Source organism: Theropithecus gelada, chromosome 10, assembly GCF_003255815.1.
Source record: "Theropithecus gelada isolate Dixy chromosome 10, Tgel_1.0, whole genome shotgun sequence".
Lineage (NCBI taxonomy): Eukaryota > Metazoa > Chordata > Mammalia > Primates > Cercopithecidae > Theropithecus > Theropithecus gelada.
Window position 1 is genome coordinate 67,365,967 of NC_037678.1, and position 17,401 is coordinate 67,383,367.

General features: G+C 45.0%; 1 protein-coding gene across 5 annotated transcripts in view; it reads left to right on the forward strand.

The window, feature by feature from the left end:
* Positions 1-17,401, forward strand: part of LOC112632677 (ubiquinol-cytochrome-c reductase complex assembly factor 1) — a 108,697-nt gene that overhangs the window by 87,039 nt on the left and 4,257 nt on the right. For 4 of the 5 annotated variants that reach the window (XM_025398519.1, XM_025398524.1, XM_025398522.1 and 1 more), the window contains one exon: positions 9,669-9,746. The exons of the other annotated variant lie outside the window; for it this stretch is intronic. In XM_025398519.1, coding sequence (XP_025254304.1) covers positions 9,669-9,746 — 78 coding nt within the window. The remainder of the gene's footprint in view (positions 1-9,668; positions 9,747-17,401) is intronic. 5 annotated transcript variants of the gene reach the window in all.

The window sequence follows — 17,401 nt, forward strand, 5'->3', positions numbered from 1 at the left end:
TGGCAATACTTATTTTTCTTTTCTTTTTAAATTATAGCCATCCTAGTGGGTGTAAATGGAATTATCTTGCTCAGCCAGGTGCGGTGGCTCACGCCTGTAATCCCAGCACTTTGGGAGGCCAAGGTGGGCGGATCACAAGTTCGGGAGATTGAGACCATCCTGGCTAACACAGTGAAACCCTATCTCTACTAAAAATACAAAAAATTAGCCGGGCGTGGAGGTGGGCGCCTGTATTCCCAGCTACTTGGGAGGCTGAGGCAGGAGGAGAATGCCGTGAACCCAGGAGGCGGAGCTTGCAGTGAGCCGAGATCGTGCCACTGCACTCCATCCTGGGCGAGCGTGTGAGACTCCATCTCAAAAAAAAAAAAAAAAAAAATTTGCTGGGTGTGGTCGTGCATGCCTGTAATCCCAGCTACTCGGGAGGCTGACTTTAGCTAATTTAAGCAAGCAAAGTATTTATTGGAAGGTAACTAAGGCTCACAGAATGGAGAGTTTAATAACAGGGCTCAGGAAGGAAAGATACAGGGCAGCTAAGTGATCTTAGCAATAGGAACTTATGTATAGTCTCTTTGGGGTGACCCAATTTTACTATTTTATTTATTATTTTTTAGAGATGAGGTCTTGCTGTGTTGGCCAGGTTGGTCTTTAATTCTTGGCCTCAAGCAGTCCTCCCGCCATGGCCTCCCAAAGTGCTAGGATTACAGGCATGAGCCACCGTGTCCTGCCAAGGGTGATCCAACTTTAGCTTCCTTTCATATTTGTTTTTTTCTACTCTCAGAAGCAAGAGTCTGATTAGCTAAGCTTCAGCTATGTGTCCATCTCTGTGATGAGGGGACAGCATTCTAGGATCAACAGCCTGCCAACTCATGGAACTGGGGAAGAGTAGGTCCTGAACATAAGGAAGAAGTGCAGAGAGAGATAGAGACCTCAGTGTCGGAGTACTTCTGAGATCTACTGATCCATTGAGGCAGATGATGGAGGCAACCTAACCAATCCATGGAATAGCCTCTGGGTGTTTCTGTTGGCCATAGAATCTTGAACACCCTGGCCTGTGACCAGTGCCAACCCATTGTAACCATATATATCTGACATTCTTCCTTGAAACCTCTCTGGTTTCTCCATGTTCATTCTTAAGTATGGTTGCTAAGACAAAGACTTTTGACTATTAAAATAAATGAGGAAAGAAAACTTTTTGACCTTTGCATATGGCTTTTCCTTTAATACAGGTAATAATAATTACCTTTTCATATTTCTGATTTATCTGTTCGTGAGGGAGATTTGCTCTGGTATGCTATTACGTCTACTTGGCCAGACCCCTGCTTCATCCTGTTATTTTTTTATTTTGATATAGACATAATACTGTGCATTTGACCTTGTCGAATCTCATCTTCTTTTTAAGGACAGTTTTTCTAAATTTAAAAAGAGTCTGTTTTACTCTTGCTTTCCAAAGTGCAGAAATGAGCAATTTTAGCTTTGTGCTTGTGTAGTTCTTCCGTTTCTCGTATGACTCATCAGAAGCAGAAAGGTGTGATGGCTTAGACAGTAATTTAGAGACTGGCCATCTGAGTTAAAAGTCCTAGCACTGTCACTTACAAGCAGGATGTGATCTGACTGCAAGTCACTTAACATTTTTTTTTCTTTTTCCTTTTTTTGAGACAGAGTCTTGCTCAGTTGCCAGGCTGGAGTGCAGTGGCATAATCTCGACTCACTGCAACTTCTGCCTCTTGGGTTCAATGAGTCCCCTGCCTCAGCCTCCTGAGTAGCTGGGACTACAGGTGCACGTCACCATGCCCGGCTAATTTTTTTGTATTTTAGTAGAGATGGGGTTTCACTATGTTGGCCAGGCTGGTCTCGAACTCCTGACCTCAGGTTATCTGCCTGCCTCAGCCTCCCAAAGTGCTGAGATTACAGGCATGAGCCATGTTTGAGCTTCTGTTTCCTTGTTGATAGAGTCAGGACAACAATAGCAGTGGCTGTGAGCTCCTCGAGGGCAGGGTTGTGGTTGTGAGGCACAAATAAGATCATAAAATGAAAATATTATCAAATGCATTGTGTAATCGTTGTTACCACCATCACTGCCATCATTATTATCAGTACAGATTTTAGATAGTCCCCAGGATTATTTCCTTTAGGACTCTGCACCATCAGTGCTGTTGTTAAAACTGCGACTCTTTCAAGCCAGGTGTTGGCTTCTCTAATGAGTATGCCTGAGACTTGTCATGTGGTATACTATAAAAAGCTTCCAGAAACCAAAGTAGATTATAGCTGTAATATTCCCCTTATTCAAATGCCCTAAAGAGAAGAAAATTAAATAGCCATGGTAGTTTGATCATCTCAGAACCTTAATGTACCTCATCAGCTCCTTTTGAAGATGATTGTAGACTTAATATTATGTGTTCGCATGTTTTCTCAGCTGGACAAATGACTAGAATTTCTGAGGACATACATCTTTTCTCTCTTGGCTATTTTCCAAGCCTGAGGGAAGGACTGCTGTACTCCGTGACTATATAGAAATTAGGGCTACTGGTTCTGCAATTCTGTCTGCCAACCATATCCCTTGTTTTTCAGGACATTATCAGGCTACGCAGTCTTGAACATATAGATCCCAAGCAGCAAAACAGGAATTTTCAAAATAAATAAGAAAGGGATTCGTATCATTATTACTGTGTTGTAGAGACAGGACCTCACTTTGTTGTCTAGGCTGGTCTTGAACTCGTGGCCTCAAGTGATCCACCTGCTTTGGCCTTGCAAAGCATAGGGATTATACATGTAAGCCACTTTGCCCAGCCAAGAAGGGAATATTTTAAAAAGCATGTCTTCATATAACAAACTTCCCTTGTACATTAAAAGTTTGAAATGTTTAAAATGGATTTTAAAATGGATCTCCTCATGCTGAGTTTAGGTTGGCCTTTCATCGCAACGGGAACATACTTTATTTAAATGTTCACATTATTTTATAAAAAGAGAGAAAGAAATTGTCTTTCATTTGAAATATTTTTCTTTTTATTCTTGGTATTAACAATTTTCTCTGGAACTGCCCGATATGTGTGTGTGTATGCGTGTGCGCGCACAGAGTTTTGTTTGTATTTTGTCATCATTGCTAAAAGACCCTCAATAGATCTTTCAGTCATAATGCATGTGAGTAACTGGTAGACTTTTTTGTTTGGTCTCTCCATGTCCCCGTCTCTCTTGTCTATCTACTCTTACTCTGTTTCTAAGTATCTCATAAAATATTCCACAGTGGGCTAATTTCTAACCTGAACTTTAAATAGGCTAGCTGATGTTCAGTGCACATCAGCCTGTTGCCACACAATGACTGTAGAACATGGCGTTGGCACTGCAAAGCATGGGTGGTGGCATTGCTGTCTACTACAGCACAGCTAAAACATGACCTACAATCTTGTGTTGCATTGTTGCCTTATGATGAATTTGATATAGTCCTTAGGCTTCAGCCAGCAACTCTGGCTGTCCTTTGTCGTTCATTCATTCCAGCAAATTCTTAGTCTGCTGCTGTTAGCAACTTTGCTTCAAGCCAGTAACCTTAAAGCTTATTCTCACCTTCGTGCTTATCAGTGTTTTCCATGCCAACTTTCTTCTATTTTCCCACCCCCCGCCCACCATAATTACACCCACTCCCAACCTCAGGTTTTCCCAGGAGTGGAGCTTGGCTATACTAGGAATATCAGATGTATTAGTAACTGGCCACTGGTGACCCATCTGGTGGCTGTCTCTAGCTGCCACTGGAACTGGAATCTCTGAGTTGTGTTCACCCAGGACCACATTGGCATTTCTTAGTTCTGCCTCTGCAGATAGCCTGAGCTATGGGGCACAGGAAGGGGCAGCTACATTCATTCCGGTGTCTGTTCCAACACAGTTAGGCACTGGAGTTGGATTGCTCTGTATTCTTATCTTGACCTCACTATTTCTTAGCTGTCTAGCTTTAACTTTCCCAAACATCAGATTCCTCTTCTCTAAAGCAGAGACAGTAACAGTTCCTGTCTCTTAGAGTCCTTGGGAAGGTTTAAGTGGCTAATGTGTAAAGTTGTAACACAGTTATTGGCACTTGGTAAATAATGAATGATGGGGTCCGTCTCCAGACTTGAATCACTTTGGGGCACCTGTAGACTGGTGAAAGGGCAGACTTAGTAGAGAAAATAGTATGTATGCTAAGTCTTAGAGGATAAGGAGTTAGCATCCCTTCCATCAGTGGATAAAGAAGAGAAGGATTCCTGGCAGCAGTGTGACTAAGAAATAGATGAGAACATGATGTATCTGTGCACATACTTTACTGACTGCAGGGTAAGGTACAGTAGGGAGGCAAGAGGAGGGGAGGCAGAAACAATGGCCAAGAGCAGATCACTAGAAGCCTTGCAGAGTTCACGGAGGAGTTAAAACTTGATCTCCCGTCAGTCCCTATATCCACATAGTCTGGTTCCTCTGTTAAGCAGTCACATAAATATCTTTAAGAGCAGCAACAGTGAAAAGGGGAAAGAGAGCAGCGAATTGGCCTCGAATGAACTGGCATCTCTTTAAAGCTAATATTCCTCCTTGAGAATGCTACTTTAATTAAACATGTGCCCTGCAAGATTCATTATTGCCTTACTTGTGTTCCCTGTTGGTTGTCTCATTCATTAATCTGCTGATTAGTAACCCTGAACTCTTGCATCCCCTCCTTTTTTTTTTGCATTCCCTTTTTAATATACTATGCTGTTTCCCCTGGGACATAAACTCCAGGACCTGTCCCTGGCCTGCTCATGTTTGTTTTCTTTGCCCCTTGTGCCTGCCTCTGCTATAACATTTGTAGTATGTGTTAAGTAATCCTTAAGGTAACATTTTTATTATGTCATAAAAAGTGCATGGCAAATATATTATAACTCATGGACTTTGTTTAAAAATGAACGGATAATTTATTGAGTGTGTTACATGAGCCTCACTCCCCTCCCCATTTCAGCTGAGACCTGCTGCTCATTTAGCCGAGCCTCCTATTGAGTGCTCCCTCCCTGTGACATGCTGGGAAAGCAGGCCCATGGTTGGCTAGAAGTGACATCATAGTTTATGTACTCAATAAAAATTTAATTAAGTCATTACAGGAATTGCAGTCATCATTTAACCCTCTGATTTCTTCTGTTTAGTTTATTATTAAACATTCAGTAATACCAGTCACTGAATCCTGATGGCTTATAAAATATCTGCATGAATTTTAATGGCTTAAATAAATGGGAAAATATGAGTAACTGATATAAAAGGAACCTTTTCCTTGTGGCGTTGTATGTATGGGTTTTTATGAAAAGCAAAGCATTATGGAAAGGATGAGTTTAATAAGAGAACGGCCCAACGGCCGGGCGCGGTGGCTCAAGCCTGTAATCCCAGCACTTTGGGAGGCCGAGACGGGCGGATCATGAGGTCAGGAGATCGAGACCATCCTGGCTAATACGGTGAAACCCCGTCTCTACTAAAAAATACAAAAAACTAGCCGGGCGAAGTGGCGGGTGCCTGTAGTCCCAGCTACTCGGGAGGCTGAGGCAGGAGAATGGCGTGAACCCGAGAGGAGGAGCTTGCAGTGAGCTGAGATCCGGCCACTGCACTCCAGCCTGGGTGACAGAGCAAGACTCCGTCTCAAAAAAAAAAAAAAAGAGAACGGCCCAACACTATCTGGGAGGAGTTTCTCTTCTGCTGGGTGCAGCTGTGTAGTCATGGGCAGAGTGCTCCATATGGTGTGATCTGGCAGTGGAGAGGCGGGGAACCTGCACACCAGCAACCAAAAACTTAAATGAGGGACTAAAATCCAGCAGGGATTCACCAGAGCGAATACCCCGCTCCCCTTGGCTGCTGAACTAGCTAGAAGGGCCCCGCCAAGTGAGTCCGGTAGTTGAGGAAGCTGCTGTCACTTGCCCTCACCTGTTGCCCTGCAGATCATGTGTCTGTACTGATTGCACTTTCACCCTCTTCCAGGAAGGGCCCTTTTCATGATCTAATCCAGCCTGGGTGATGATTTCTGAAAAGCATTTCTAGCTGTGGCAGCTTGCCATTGTCTCAGCTAGAGGTGAAGGGAGAGGCAGCTTACAGGTCACTGGAGTTAGAATATAGGACCAGAAGGTCAAGGAGCCTTGCTAGTAAGGAACTCTACTCTTGCGCTCTGTTTTTCCTGGGCAGTAGCCAACCAGAATGCAGGTGTATCCCAAGAGGAGAAAATGTGTTTGTATGTATGTGGGCCTTGCTGGAAAGCAAGAACTGAGGTTTGCAGATGAATGTGTTGGTGATCTCTGGAAATACCCTGCAGATGGTAAAGTAGGAAAAGCACTCACCCAGAAATCAGGTTCTAATCCTGGCTCTGACACTATGATGTGTGACCTTGAATAAGTCTCTTCTTTCTGGGTTTCAGTTCACCCTTTCCTCAAGGGTATTGAGCTAGGTAATCTCTGAGGGCCCTTCCTGCACCAGAGCTTAATGGTGTGATACATGACATAAACTAGCTCTGCTAGGCAGGTTCAGTGAATGTTTTCCTCTGAGAGATGCTCCTGCCTTACTGTTTGATACCTCTGATATTGTCCGTTATATTATTATGATATCGCTGCGATTATTCCTAACACAGGAGAACAACTCACGTGGGAGTAGGGAGAGCCTCCAAGTGTGGATATCAGGAGGTTTGAGTTGTAGTCTCATCCTCACATGACAGAAGGAACGACCTCTAGCTCTGGCCTGTTTCTTGACTCTTCCCTTTACCCCAGCCCTTTCTGGAAGATGGGACAGTAGAAGTTTGGCAGTATATGTTTCTGAAATTCCAGAAACACGGAACGTATTCAGCAGGGGGAAAGAAAGAAAGAAGAAGAAGAGAACCCCCCAGAAAACTAGTTGGATAGAACATGCTGTGCATGGCGTAGTACACAGGCCCTTGTAAAAATTCAGTTACCAGCAAGCCTGTCTTAGCCCCTGCTCTGGGTTAGGCTCTGGACCAGATGATGGGGGGTGCTGAGATTAATCAGACATGGTTCCTATGACCTTTGAGTAGCTCCCAGACTAGTGGGAGAGACAGGTGCATAAGCAGCTCTAAACCGTGTGTGTACCCAGGGGAGAAAGTATGCCCAGAGAGCTGTGAGAACACCAAGGATGGATGGCTAATGTGGCCCTGGTTGAAGGTGTGTGGGATAGGTCATGGTTTGCACTCCTACTTACATCCAGTCTACATTTTCCAGCCTTGAGCTTCACAGTCCTTTCATTTTTGAAAATTATCCATGACTGTAAAGCATTGGAACTGGTTTTGGTTTTATGTAAACAAACCAGAAGTTATTACTTATAATTCCTTACATTTGCAGAGCATTCTGCAGTTTACCAAGGCTTTCAGCATACACACATTATTAAATTAATGAATGAATGCATGCTAATTCATGTGCTCTTCCAAACAGCCCTGTGTGTAGGGCATTTAAAAGAAAAGGGGCCAGGTGCAGTGGCTCATGCTTATAATCCCAGCACTTTGGGAGGTCAAGGCAGGCTGATCGCCTGAGGTCGGGAGTTTGAGACCAGCCTGGCCAACATGGTGAAACCCCATCTCTACTAAAAATACAAAAAAATTAGCCAGGCATGGTGGCGGGTGCCTGTAATCCCAGCTACTCGGGAGGCTGAGGTAGGAGAATCGAGAATCGCTTGAACCTGGGAGGCAGAGGTAGCAGTGAGCTGAGATCATGCCGCTGCACTCCAGCTTGGCCAACAGAGCGAGACTCTGTCTCAAAAAAAAAAAAAAAAGAAAAGAAAAAAAGAAATGGTCTCCAGTTGACTTGCTTAAGATAACATCCTGTGTACATAGCAAAACTGTCACTTGAACCCAGGTTTTCTGAGTCTAAATCCAGATCTCCCTTTCTGCATTTCTTCCCACTAGTTATGAGTCACAGGATAAAATCACTCAGTCTTTGATTTGTGACCCAAAGTAAAATTATCCTCCCAGAAGCAGAACCCTGGCAGACTGAAAGGAGCATGGACTCTGGATTCAGACTAACCTGGATGCTGATCTCAGCTTTATCATGAATTTGCTCTGCGACACAAGGCATCACTTCACCCGGCTGAGTCTCTCACACAGTCACTTATAGTCTGAGTGACTGTAACACATCTACCTCTGAGTTCTGGTGATGATTAGAGGAGATAGTGTCCATAAAGCTCCGGGCCCATGACAGGTACTTCGTAAATGAGATGACCGTGGGCATGGTCACCATCAGAGTTGTTAAGCAAAAATCTTGTTCTCCATATAAAGTTCCAAATGCCTTTTGGCTGTTTCCAAAACCATCAGTTCGGATAGTCAGTGAGTCCTTACTCTGTGCTCTACATTGCACTGGCTTTCTGCTGGGATCCTGAAGAGGAATAAAACGTGGACCCTGCCTTACAGCATGCTACTGTCTGGAGGTCAGAGTTGTTCCCTATTGAAGGCATTCGGCGAACTTCACTCTGGGCCCTGAAGATCCTCCAGGCCAGGCTGTTCCCTGAGAGGAGAGAGGAGTTCTACCAGACTCTCAAGCATCTCACCAGAATTGCATTTCTAAAACAGTCTCTGAGTTTTTGTTTGTTTGCTTGAGACAGACCCTCATTCTGTTGCCCAGACTGGAGTGCAGTGGTGTGACCTTGGCTCACTGCAGCCTCGGCCTCCCAGGCTCAAGTAATCCACCTCAGCCTCCCAAGTAGCTGGGACTACAGGCATGCACCACTACACCAGGCTAATTTTTGTATTTTTTTGTAGGGATGGGGTTTCACCATGTTGCCCAGGCTGGTCTCGAACTCCTGGGCTCAAGCAATCTGCCTGCCTTGGCATCCCAAAGTGCTGGGATTACAGGTGTGAACCACCACCCAGCCAAGATGATCTCTTAACTTTAACATTCTTCTTGCTTCAGAGTTGCCCCTGCTTTGTTCTTCCCTCCTTTCCATAGCCTCAGAGGCCCCCCTTTTTCCTCAGCATGTCTCTCACAGTCCTGCCTCTCTCCCTCCTCTTCCCATCTCTGACCACTTCCTTCTCTTTGTTTTTTCATCACAACAAACTCTTGAGTGACCCTTAAGATGTCTCCTAACCTAGTCTCAACATACCTTTCCTGTGATCCTGCCCATTCACCCTACCTGTCAGTGGCACCCTCTCTGTGCCAGTCATTTTCTCTCTGCACCTTTGCACACCTCCTTCTGTCTAGAATGCTCTCTCTCCCTCCTCTGTCAAATTCCTCCTCCTCCAAGGTTCACTTAAATGTTACCTCCTGGAGAGCACTTACCAGCTCCCTCAAGCAGGTAAAACTAAAACCCATTTATCACTCAGCATGTTTGGAATAGGATTTGAGGCAACATGTTGCAGTGTAATTATTTTTTATATGCCTATTTTCCTACATTGGACTGAGCTCCTCCAATCAAGAAACCTTTTCTTATACTTGGTTCATAGGATCTAGCACAAAACTAAACATGTGTTTGGGGCTCAGTTCATTAAGCTGACTTGTATAACTTGAGATCAAAACCTAAAAGAAGTTGGCAAATTGGGGAGAATCCTGACAGGTCAGGGAATTGAGAATGGACCGGCAGCTTGACTTGTTAGTGGCTGTCTCTCTGTTCTACTAAGAGTCTGTGACAGCCAAGAGTCAAAGATCATACTTTTTGTTTTTTTTTCATTCTTTCTTTCATACTTTTGTTTTTGCCATTTGTTTCTGTAGGTTAATCCCTATATCCTGAAGAAGAACATGATCCTCATGACAAATCATTTCTATGCAGCGATCTTGGGATATGATGAGGTAAGATCATTTACCAAGGCTTAGGCAGAACAGTGGCCTCCCCCAGCAAAAGCTTTTGATGAGAGCCTCTGAGGGAAGCTGCAGGGACCGTTGTTACTGGCTACCACCATGGCGTAGTATTTATTTCTTCATATTCATCAACTGGGCAGCGAGAATGAATATGCTCAGCATGTTTGGGAAACATGCCACATGTTTGGGAAAGAAGGCAGTATTTAATATGGTCAAACCATTCAACTGGCATTTGTTGAGTGACTGCTGGGTGCTGGATGGAGGGACAGAGGCAAATGAGACACTGTCTTAGCCCCATGTGCTCCCAGAGAGAGGAGGACATTCATGTAAACAGCGTGATCTGCCAGGCAAAGTATACACTTTTTTTTTTTTTTTTTTTGCTGTAATTATGAAAGCAATACATACTCATTTTAAAAGTTTGTAAAACTGGCCGGGTGCAGTGGCTCCCAGCACTTTGGGAGGCTGAGGCAAACGAATCACTTGAGGTCAGGAGATCGAGACCAGCCTGGCCAACATGGTGAAACCCCATCTCTACTAAAAATACAAAAATTAGCCGGGTATGGTGGTGGGTGCCTATAATCCCAGCTACTCCAGAGGCTGAGGCAGGTTAATCGCTTGAACCTGGGAGACGGAGGTTGCAGTGAGCTGAGATCATGCCTCTGCACTCCAGCCTGGGTGACAGAGTGAGACTCTGTCTCAAAAAAAGATAAATAAATAAAAATAAAAGTTTGTAAAGCTGTACATAAATGGTTGAAGTAGAAATTAGAAGACCTGGCTGGGCACGGTGGCTCACGCCTGTAATCCCAACACTTTGGGAGGCCATGGCGGATGGATCACCTCAGGTCAGGAGTTTGAGATCAGCTTGACCAACGTGATGAAACCCCGTCTCTACTAAAAATACAAAAATTAGCAGGGCATGGTGGCATGCGCCTGTCATCCCACCTGTTTGGGAGGCTGAGGCACGAGAATCGCTTGAACCTGGGAGGCGGAGACTGCAGTGAGCTGAGATTGTGCCACTGCACTCCAGCTTGGGCGACAGAGTGAGACTTGGTCTCAAAAAAAAAAAAAAAAAAAAAACCCACGAAATGAGAAGACCTATTTCCTACCCTGCTCCAGACAAAAACTTAATTCCTAGTTTATTGAATGTCCTTCCAAACGTTGTCTGTGCATAGACAAGCACCTTTATCTTTTCCTTCTTTATGCAACTGGAGTTACACTAGACACATGATTCTGCAACTTGCTTTTTTCACCGAAGTGTGTATCTTGAGTGTCCTTCCACATCAGGACATTTGGATCTATCTCATCTTTTTAAAAAAATTGTAAAATATGCATATCATAAAATGTACAATTTTAACTGTTTTTAACTGTATGGTTTAGTAGCATAAAGTTCATTCCCATTGCTTTGCACCATCACCACCATTCATCTCCAGAGCTTTTCCATCTTCCAAGCTGAAACTCTGTCCCTATTGAACAATAATTATTCCCTCCTTCCCTCATATCCCCTAGCAACCACCATTCATTTGACTTTATGCCTCTGTGAATTTGACTACTGTAGATAATTCATGTAAGTAGAATCATACAATTTTTGACCTTTTGTGACTGGCTTATTTCACTTAACATAATGCCCTCGAGGTTCATCAATCTCATCTTTTTTCTCCCCAACATTTATTGTGGAGATTTCAAGCATGTAGAAAGAATGGTGTAATGAACACCTGATATTTTAAACTAACCAGATGCTTTTATACTGATTTTATGGTTACCTCCAGATTTAATGCAAGCATGACCCCTCCTGGGAAGCAGTTCCTGAACTTGCTGTGGCTCAGCTCATTCCATCCTCCCTGCACTCTCACAGTGCTTACTATATTCACATTATCTGTCACCCTGGCTGGGTGGGGATTTCTTTTTGGGTAGTGGCAATGCCTACTGTGTTTGCATTTATGTGGCCTGACATAGTGCTTGGCATGTGATAGTCACCGAGTGAGAAATGCACAAAAGGACAAAAGTAAGAAACTGGAGTTCAGATTGGAGGAAATGTTACCAGCCTGAAGATCATAATTAAAGCCAGGAGACAAGCTTACAAAAAAAATCCAGTTAAATGATTTGGTTAGGGTCATAGGACCAGTTAAAATAGGGTCTCCTGATTCCTGTTCTCCTAGATATCCTGAATTAGAAGGAAGCATTTAGATTGCATACTATACACATCATTAACTTAACATGAGCTTTTGGTGGTTATGGGATGGGAATTGAGATTTATTGCTCAAGTGTACATATCTTTTTTTTTTTTTTTTTTTTTTTTTTTTTTTTGAGACGGAGTTTCACTCTTGTTGCCCAGGCTGGAGTGCAATGGCACAATCTTGACTCACCGCAACCTCCGCCTCCCAGGTTCAAGCAATTCTCCTGCCTCAGCCTCCCGAGTAGCTGGGATTACAGGCATGCACCAACACGCCTGGCTAATTTTGTATTTTTAGTAGAGGCGGGGTTTCTCCATGTTGAGACTGGTCTCGAACTCCTGACCTCAGGTGATCCGCCTGCCTCGGCCTCCCAAAGTGCTGGGTTTACAGGTGTGAGCCACCACATCTGGCCTACATATCAATTATAAAAGAGGACGAATTGTAATTATAGAAGCCTTACTATATAGAAAAGGATGAGGCTTAGGAGTGAAGAACTACACCTCTCTATGAGCCTTTGTTTATGGTCTTTATTGCAGGTGGCTCTGTTGGCTCAGTCGATCCTTTCATCAATATCAATAAAAATGTACCAAATTGTTTGTTCCCAGTCCCCCATCCAGTCCATTCTGGCAGAGCCATTTTACCCAGCTGTGCCTGACCACAGGAGTCACCTGGAGTGCTTTTAAAATCTAAATCTTTATCACCTCTCTGAAGATTCCAATTCAGTAGGAGTGCTGCCTGGTGGTTCAATATGTCACTCCAAGGTGACTTTTAAGAGCAGGAAATTTGGGGAAATATACTAATAACCTGGGACACTTTTTAGAAATATCAGTGTCTGGGTCCTATCCCCCAAAGTTCTGATTTAACTGGTGGAGGTGGACATCTGTAGTTGTAAAAGTTCCCAGGTGATTTTAAGGTGCAATTCTAGAAGTTTTTCCTATATTTTAATGTGCCTGTGAGTCACCTAGAGGACCTACGTACAATTCAGATTCTGACTCAGCAAGTCTGGGGTGGGGCCTGAGATTCTGCATTGCTAACGGCTGCAGGTGATCGGGGTGCAGCCATTTCACAGACCACACTTGGAATCACAAGGTTCTAGAGCTATTTGATACTAAACACATGCAACTATTTTGACTTAAATTAATTAAATAAAATGGAAAATTCAGATCCTCAGATACTCAGTTACTATATGTGGCTACTGTCTTGGACAGTGCAGATACAGAACAGTTCCATAATCAGAAAAAGTTCTGTTGGACAGCGCTGTTGTACAGCAGCCTTTTCCTAGAATCTTGCTTGGATTCTTCCCCCTCACTGGATGCTCTGGGAACCTCCCTGTTTCCTATGACATTAGGTCCAAATTGCTCCCTGAACTTCCAGGCCTTCTGTGAACTGTTGCCATTGCTATGTGCCCTATTTACGTTTATATTTCTTGTGCTCTCTCTTAGGCTGTTTGCCGTACTGCCCCATAGATATGCTGTGTCTGACTGAGACTCTACCTAAAACGAGGGGTTGAGGGCAGTAGCTGAGTCTTGGTCGGCTTTAGGCCCTGGTTCAGGACCTGGCGTACCTTGTAGGCACTCCCTCTGTAAATGTTTTGAACATTTTCTCTTGCTTAGAATAATCTGCAGCTGGCCAGGCACAGTGGCTCACGCCTGTAATCCCAGCACTTTGGGAGGCCGAGGTGGGTGGGTCACCAGACCAAGAGTCACGAGGCTAGCCTGACCAACATGGTGAAACCCCGTCTCTACTTAAAAAAAAAAAAAAAAAAAAAAGCCAGGCGTGGTGGCGGGCACCTGTATTCCCAGCTACTCGGGAGGCTGAGGCAGGAGAATGGAGTGAACCCAGGAGGCGGAGCTTGCAGTAAGCCAAGATCGCACCGCTGCACTCCAGCCTGGGCAACAGAGCGAGACTCCATCTAAAAAAAAAAAAAAAAAAAAAATCTGCAGCTCTACANCCTTGGCCTCCCAAAGTGCTGGGATTACAGGCGTGAGCCACCATGCCTGGCTCAATTCTCCCAATTCTTAAAGGCCCACTTCTTCAGAAAGGTTTCCCTGACCTCTCTGGCTGTCTTGTGTTTTTACTGTGAATTTCAACACCCATCCATCTATTCATTATCCATTTAACAGGTAGCTTTTGAGTGTCTACCATGTGTGATACATGAAAATACATTGGTGCATAAAACAAACATGGTCTGGCTCTTTCCCACTGGAGCTTACCTTCTAATTGAGAGACATAGTAAACAAGTAACAGATAAACAAGCAATAAATATCTAACTACAGTAAAGTGCAGTGAGAGAGAATAACAGGGGGAATGACTTAGTGTGGACCAGGAAGGTCTCTCTGAGGAGTTGTCATAAAAGCTAAGACTGTAGAACAAGGAGGCAGCCATGTAGAGTATAGCTGAGTCTCACTCTGCAGCTTGGCATGTGTTCATTCTCCAGGATATTACTCTGTGCTGCTGTTAGATGTGCACTGATTTTGTCCCTTCAGCTAGATTGCAAGTTCCCTGAGAGCTCAGACCATATTGCGGTGACTCTTGTGTTCCTGTCATTATGCTGAGCACATAGTGATGTCAAATCAATCTTCACTGAGTGGAACTCTGCCACTCTAAACCCTTAATCAGAACCAGAACCCTCCAAAACCAAAACAATCCCCTTGGCTTCCTCTCAGTTACTCTAGACCTAGGTGTCTTAATTTCTGAAGGATGCTTTGTTGTGTTGTGAGGGAAAACAAGTAGGCACCCGATTAGATTGGGTGGAAATTATAGTGTGTCCTCATGTTTGGTTCCCAGGACCCTTCTTCCTTTTCTGCTTTCTTAGTTTGAAATATGCACCTTCAGATTAGTCTCTCATTTGTTTTCACTGCCTTACGCTAGCAGCGTGGTGGGAAGAAGGCTGATGTTGTGTTCGTTAATTTATTCAGCCATTCTTTTTTTTTTTTTTTCTGAGACAGGGTCTCACTCTGTTGCCCAGGCTGGAGTGCAGCAGTGTGATCGCAGCTCACTGTATCCTCGACCTTCCCGGGCCCAGGTGATCATCCCGCCTCATCCCTCCCGAGTCGACTCGTGTGCCACCATGCCTGGCTAATTTTTATATTTTTTGTGGAAACAATTTCACCATGTTGTCCGAGCTGGTCTTGAACTCCTGGGCTCAAGTGATCCACCCAGCTTGGCCTCCCAAAATGCTGGGTATTCAGCCATTCTGATTGCTCTCCCACTCTATGCCAGGTTCTGTGTTCTGACTAGAGTGGGTCAGTCACCATCCCCCACCTCATCATTGCATGCTAGTTCTAGTTCAGTCATCAGTTAGCTAGTCTCTAAGCCTCAGTTTACTTATCTTTCAAATGGGGATACAGGCCAGGTGCGGTGGCTCACGCCTGTAATCCCAGCACTTGGGAGGCCGAAGCGGGCAGATCACTTGAGGTCAGGAGTTCGAGACCACCCTGGCCAACATGGTGAAACCCCATCTCTACTAAAAATACAAAAAATTAGCCGGGTGCAGTGGCGCATGCCCATAGTCCCCAGCCACTCAGGAGGCTGAGGCAGGAGAATCACTTGAACTTGGGAAGCAGAGGTTGCATTGAGCCAAGATCACGCCACTGCACTTCAGCCTGGGTAACAGAGTGAGACTCCATCTCAAAACAAAGCAAAGCAAAGCAAATGCGAATATCTGTTCTACTTGGCATACATAATCATTAGGAGCCAGGTGTGTGAAGGAACCCTAACAGTCTGGAACAGTTGGGTTGTTCTCACTATTAGTGAGTTCTGAGTCATCCTTTTCTTTCTGATGGCTCAGGAATTCCTGATTATGGAGTTGCCCCTTCCCAGCCATCTCACCCGCTGCTAAAGTTGCCTATTTTCCCATCCTGAGCTCTGCCCATTCTCCAGGTCCCCATAACACCCACTCCCAATCCCATTCCTTTCTGCACAGCACATGTGGGTTGCTGCCAGCAGTGCTCTGGCACGTGCGCAGGCACAGTAGACACAGGCATGCTGTTGTGCTAGCAAATCGTTTGCAGAAGAGTGATGTGCCTGAGCTTGTCCTCTGCTCCTTTCCCCATCTGCCAAAAGAAGCCAGTTTTCCTGACTCAGCCATTGTGCCAGGACAGTCCTAAGCTGTGGAACTGTAAGGAGTGTTTATCAGAGAGCATTTGGAACAGGTGGAATGTTTTTCTACCAAACTGTCAGCACCCCATACTGGACATGGCCCTTCCTGGCAGCAGGCCTGGAGCCAGACCTCATATACCACAATGCCCAAGAGGACAGACCACAATATAATGTCAAATAAAGTGATCCTGGGTCTTTGCGTAATGTTTACCACTTACAGAGCCATTCATGGCCAGTATCTCTCACTTCTCACAGCTCTGTGGGATGGGTATTATTAGGCTTGTTTAACTCATGAAAAACTGAGGCTCAGGAATGGCTAATAGCTTCTCAAAGGCCACACGGCCATCAAATGACAGAGCTGGCATTTGAACTCTGTGCTCTGGCTCCCAGACCCCACTGTTTTGACTATATCCCAGCTGTCTGCCAAAGCATACTCCTAATCTTTGTATCCAACAGATTACACTTAACAAGTAGTTCAAGAATGCTGTAAGTAGAGCAGGTAACTTCATCTGTTTTTAAGAAGTACAAGATTGAGACTTTGGTTTAGTCAACTGCCACCATCACTGATCTTGGCAGAGGTGGAACTAGGACTTGATCTGCCTTCTGACTTCAAGTCAGCACATCGATTCTACACACTACCTTGACACCTGGACAGAGCAACTTCTCAGGGCCTGCTCCATCAGTCACCTTCACCCCAGGAAGCAAGACTCTCAACCCTCCCTCCTCTAGAGGTCCAAGCTAGAAAATGTCCTTAGCTGGTGGCTGGGGCTCTCATTTTGCTCTGTAATCTTTGAGCTTCCCAACAGAAGTCTCCTCTGTGCCAAAAGAGGCAGTGTTAGGCACACACACACATGCAGGCTCTGAGCCTGGCCCTCTGTGGCCCCAGCAATCCTGCTGAACATCCTGTTCCTCTACTTAGGGAGAGGCTGGGCCCGGAGTTGGGTAACAGTGAAGACAAGGTAGCTGGCTCCCTTCCCCAAAGAGCCAGTTGCCTTGCAGATACATGTCCTTGGACCAAGCAAGAAGGCACAGTCCATGCCCACCTCCATTCCTGGGAGAAACATACATTCACAATATTCCCAGCCCGTGCCCTGTGGACAGCAAGGGGAGCATTGCTGCTACTGTTTCTCTTCTTGGCCTCTCAAGCGTTGCCTGGGCCAGGCGCAGTACGGAGTAGAGGGAGCTGTGCCTGCGTCCCCACTCTGCATCACCTAACTAGTAGCTTGGCCCCTCTGGACCCCCTGTTCTCCCTCTGTGTGTAATAAAATGAAGGGACTGGGCCAGATGCCCTTGTAAGACCCCTTCCACCTCTACTGTGTGACTACCCCATTTTCCTCATGTGTGGAGGGTCCTTCTGAGCCGGTTCCATGGTTG